Source organism: Oncorhynchus kisutch, linkage group LG10, assembly GCF_002021735.2.
Source record: "Oncorhynchus kisutch isolate 150728-3 linkage group LG10, Okis_V2, whole genome shotgun sequence".
Lineage (NCBI taxonomy): Eukaryota > Metazoa > Chordata > Actinopteri > Salmoniformes > Salmonidae > Oncorhynchus > Oncorhynchus kisutch.
This window is the reverse complement of record NC_034183.2, coordinates 61,804,067-61,809,271: the sequence shown is the minus strand read 5'-3', so window position 1 is coordinate 61,809,271 and position 5,205 is coordinate 61,804,067. Positions and strand designations below refer to the sequence as shown.

Here is a 5,205-nt window from a genome sequence, read left to right as displayed (position 1 = left end):
TTTTTTTCCCACCTTCTCGTCATTAAATCGATTTAGAGAATAAATCGACTCCATTGCAGCCTGAATGGAGAATGTTTTATGTACAAATATATAAAGGAAGAGAAGCTTAGACTTAACCTCAGAGAGGGAGAGATATGCCAAGGGCATGCTACAACACCTAGATGCATTTCTTTATGTCAAATGGCTCCTGCGTCAGCTATACAGATAGAGACGTGCAAAAGGAGGCTAATTCATACATTTTCGATCCAAATATTTTTATAAAGATAAGCATTATATTGTTAGATTATAGGAGTAACTCTGGTAGGCCTAAAACAGACTTCCTCACCTCAAGTTCAACTGTCTGAGTCAGTTGGAGAGCCGGGTCGGGAGAGCTGGGGCGCACTGCCTTCATATCACAGGTCTGCAGTAGCTTAAGCTTAACAATAACCACACCATACCAAACCTTCACAAATGTTTCTAAACTTTATTAGGATAATATAAAAAGTAAGTCAAGCCATTGTTTATAGGGAAAATACGAACAGAAGATTGAATGTAAACCAGGGAAAAAACGCACTTGTCACGTTCTAACCTTTATTTCCTTTGTTTTGTCTTTATTTATTATGGTCAGGGCGTGAGTTGGGGTGGGCAGTCTATGTTTGTGTTTCTATGTTTGGTTTCTGTTTCGGCCTAGTATGGTTCTCAATCAGAGGCAGGTGTCGTTAGTTGTCTCTGATTGAGAATCATACTTAGGTAGCCTGGGTTTCACTGTTGGTTTGTGGGTGTTTGTTTCCGTGTGTGTGTTTGTCGCCACACGGTACTGTTTCAGTTTGGTTATTTCACATATTAGTTTATTGTTTTTGTATTTCATAGTGTTCAGTGCTTTTCTTATTAAAATCGTCATGAACACTTACCACGCCGCATCTTGGTCCGATCCTTACTCCTCTTCAGAGGAAGAGGAGGAAATCTGCAGTTACATCACTACCATTCCCTGTGCCCAATAAAAAAAACACACAACCCTCCCCCCAGTAGATTTCGACCTGTCCCTATAGTGTCTGACTTTCAATTGTTGCAGATGCACCTTGCTGACTTCCCTCCTTGACTTTTGTATACAGTTGGTTGCTTTTGCCTCACCACTTAAATGAGCCCTCTGTAATTAGTTACTGAGTTTTCCCAGTGAGGTCACTTTAAAGTCAGAAAAAACTCCCTTCCCTATTTATAGCACATGCATTGCAGCTAAATCGGTGAACTAATTTATATAAAATCCCCCATCAATCTTATTACAATTTTCAAAAAAGACACACTTCCTCTCATAGATGGGGGCTGAATGGTCATTCATGGTGTGATGTCGACGTTGTACAGGCCAGATGTGTTGGTTCATGTTTTTTTTGTCATGTGTTTAGTTCTCACGGAAAGCTGAGTCTCTGGCACCCTGCCTGTCTGGAGGAATGTCATTTCAGTTACTCAATGTTTACTTAAATTGTATTGTTTGTCACTTCCTGTTTTAGTGAATGTAATGTTTATTACAGAACATTGTATTTAAAGTGTGGACAGAGATTGTGATATAGACTGAATATACCAAAGATTAGGAACTCCCCCTTTTGCCGTCAGAACAGCCTCAATTCGTCGGGGGCATAGACTCTGCAAGGTGTCAAAAGTGTTCCCCAGGGATACTGGCCCATGTTGACTCCAATGTTTTCCACAGTTGTTTCAAGTTGGCTGGATGTCCTTTGGGTGGAGGACCATTCTTGAAAACACACAGGAAACTGTTGAGTGTGAAAAACCCAGCAGTGTTGCAGTTCTTGACACAAATCGGTGCACCTTGCATCTATAACCATACACCCCCCCCCCCCCCCCCACACTGATTTGAAGTGGATTTAACAAGTGACATCAATAAGGGATCATAGATTTCACCTGGATTCACCTGGTCAGTTTATGTCATGGAAAGAGCAGGTGTTCTTAATGTTTTCTATACTCGGTGTAAAGCATGCACAGAGATGATGATTTAAAGTGTTATTAGGTAGGCCTATTTTTGTAAATAAAACATCAGTCAGCTTTAGAGGCCCGGGTGGTGTAAAGTAGCCCTACTTGGAATAAAATGTAGTACTTTTAATAAAAGATTATTGAATTGGATTCAATTGGATTCAATTCAAGCCTGCTTTCCTCTACTATGTCTTCATTGAAACTCCCCATCATACAGTAGTAGGTGAGCGAACATACAGTATATCATGCCCCATTCAATGATAGAATAAAATAAATAGGGTCTGAGGCCAGGCTGTCAGGGAAAACTACTGGCCCTCATATCATAGTTAGGGTCAGAAGTTTTGTGATCCGGTGAGCCTAATTACTGGCGATGATGATTCTTTGTTGAAACGTTCCATCCTGTGTGACGAATGTCTTGTGACACAATACGCATATTTCAGCCATTTGTCCACAGCTAGGTTGCATTTGAAATGTTCTATTAGTTGATGTCAGTTATGATTCCAATGTACTCATCTGAAATGTGTTAATACATAGTTGTCAGTGAGCAATATAGCACTGTGCACTTTACTCTGGTTAGTAAAGAAAACATCTGGTTAGTAAAGAATCATCAATGCATTCAAAACTCAAGCATTTCATCAAATTTCATGACACTTTCATTTGGCATTTTTCCATCTGTATGATGTGACAGGTTGTTCCATGAGAAAGCTGTTGATAAATCAAAATCAAATCAAATTTCATTTGTCACATGTGCCGAATACAACAGGTGTTGTATTACCGTGAAATGCTTACTTACAAGCGCTTAACCAACAATGCAGTTTTAAGAAAATAGAATTAAGAAAATATTTACAAAGTAAACTAAAGTAAAAAATAAAATCTATAAAAAAGTAACACAATAAAATAACAATAATGAGGTTATATACAGGGGGTACCGGTACCAAGTCAATGTGTCTTACTGTCACTCATGAGTTAAAGGGAGAAATTCCCTACCTCAATCAGCCCTCAAAGTCAGCCAAATCCCCGATTTCACAATCTTTCACATGCCACAATGACTCACTTCCAGGACTCGGCTTTAAAACAGCGCTCTCCCCACAGTGGCAGACAAAGCTTCTCTCTTCTCACAGCGGCAGATTCAAACTCTCCACAGACAGAGAAGGAAGGAAAGAAAGAACTCGCAACTGGACTGACAAAGAGAGAAAGATATAACAAAATACTTTACAATACCTGTTACCAACTAGATAACAACCTTAGAGTTTATTAGAGGATCATCTGTAAACCCCAAGATGAGCATCAGAATGTCAGCCAGCCTTGTCGTTGTGCTCCTGGCCCTCCTGACCATTACTGAGGGTGAGTTTATATTATTACCTACATCACTCTGACTCAATGCATTGACACCAATGGACATGAATATAATGGTTATGAGCAGTAGGATTACTATTTACCTTTATATACTGTACTGTATCTTGTTGTACATACAAATAAATCTGCATCTCTCTCTCTCTCTCTCTCTCATATATATATATATATATGAAATATATACTGTATATATACTGTATATATGCCATTTAACACACACTTTTATCCAGAGCAACTTACAGTCATGTTTGGATGACTTTCTCTCTTTCCCTCTCTCTAACTAATCAAGTGTGTTTGTCATCACGGTGGATGCCTGTGTATTCCTTCTACCGCTGACCCATGACCTCTTACCTCTAACAGGGATGAGTCTGAGAGGCATGGGGGCTGACCTGCGATGTCGCTGCATTGAGACGGAAAGCAGACGAATTGGTAGACTCATTAAGAAGGTGGAGATGTTCCCTCCCAGCTCGCACTGCAGAGACACTGAGATCATGTGAGTCCTGCTGCTTCCTGACTATAGTCATATTACACTGGCAAATGCTTACTGTAAAATATGGTTATTATATGATGTTGACATTAAATGTGGTTACTATATAACGTTCATTTAAAAAATATACAACTTCAATTAATCAGTCCTACTCCCTGACTACCATCCAATTTCACTAGCTAATGCTGACACTAAAATGTAGTTATTACCAGGTTTCATGATTGTCTGACTGTGCTGTGTGTCTGTCCTGTAGTGCCACTCTGAGCAAGAGCGGTCAGGAGATTTGTCTGGATGTCAGCGCTCCTTGGGTCAAGAGGGTCATTGAGAAGATGCTGGCCAAGTAAGTACAATATAAACGTGTACAGCCTAAGGATATAAACCGACAGGGTAAAACAACACAGATAGGATGACTGTCTTTAAACAAAGACAAAATTGGACAAAATGATGTCATAAATACAGCAGAGCATGACTTGCTTCACCTGACAGAAATATGTCTAGGTTCAAGTGACATTATTTAATCTTTCCTTATCCTGAGCTTGGGGAATTTTCTGATCTAGCTTCACAAAAAGTTGTGCATTAACTTCACATGGGCAATTATATTGTAATAACGCAATCTTTCATTTTCCTCAACAGCAACAAATGAAGAGGGGGAATCATTCCATGAATACACTGGGATTCTGAAGATACAAACCAAATATGTATTTATAAGCTTAATAGGCTGAATTCTATCATGTTCTATCCAGGTTGAAATACAACATTAGATTTAGAGTGGCATGAGACTGTTTTAAGTGAAAAGACAGTCGGTTTCTTATATACAACCAAGTACTATGTACTAAACTTATATTTTATTTTAATTTATAAAGTGTTTTTCTTTCATTGTTATAATCAAATTATGAGATTTACATGCATTCCGGTTGTATTGGAATGATTTCGTAATGAACAACGTCACATCCTACTTGACCCTCAATTGTATTTATACAAACCTCAGTATATTTATTGATATATTTATTCATATTAAACTGTTGGATCATGTTGAAACTTCCAATCTAATTCAATTACAATAAATGCGTGAAAAAAAACTCTGTCGCTGTCTCTATTTCCTGTATATAACCATTACTCCACTTCTAAAATGCAATCACAGCTTTTTACAACAGCTGGACTTAGACAAGCCTTATGACACTTTTCCCTGAAGCAAGGGAAGGTAGAGCATTGGAACAACAATACTAACAAGCAATCATTCAGTAAAAATAAGGACATCTCCTCACAGTAAACCAAAAAGTTGGATTTCCATTTGAGAGGAAAAGGGTAATTCATTGTTGCCCCTTTGAGTCATGGATTAAGATAGTGCTTGTTTCTACACAGTGGCCAATGAGCTCGGCTTGGATACAAGTCACTTTAGAGCAGTG

General features: G+C 38.6%; 1 protein-coding gene across 1 annotated transcript; it reads left to right on the top strand.

The window, feature by feature from the left end:
• Nucleotides 1-3,049: 3,049 nt before the first annotated feature.
• On the top strand, nucleotides 3,050-4,878 carry LOC109893517 (interleukin-8-like). Its single transcript, XM_020486762.2, has 4 exons — nucleotides 3,050-3,303; nucleotides 3,673-3,805; nucleotides 4,053-4,139; nucleotides 4,433-4,878. Exons 1-4 carry the CDS (start codon nucleotides 3,240-3,242, stop codon nucleotides 4,440-4,442), a joined length of 294 nt encoding a protein of 97 aa, XP_020342351.1. The 5' UTR covers nucleotides 3,050-3,239; the 3' UTR covers nucleotides 4,443-4,878.
• Nucleotides 4,879-5,205: the final 327 nt, after the last annotated feature.

Excerpts from the sequence above, each read along its gene's own strand:
- LOC109893517 (XM_020486762.2), top strand. The coding sequence starts at position 3,240 with ATGAGCATCAGAATGTCAGCCAGCCTTGTCGTTGTGCTCCTGGCCCTC. Across the intron at positions 3,304-3,672 it reads CCTCCTGACCATTACTGAGG|GGATGAGTCTGAGAGGCATG; the intron begins GTGAGTTTATAT and ends TACCTCTAACAG. Across the intron at positions 3,806-4,052 it reads TGCAGAGACACTGAGATCAT|TGCCACTCTGAGCAAGAGCG; the intron begins GTGAGTCCTGCT and ends TCTGTCCTGTAG.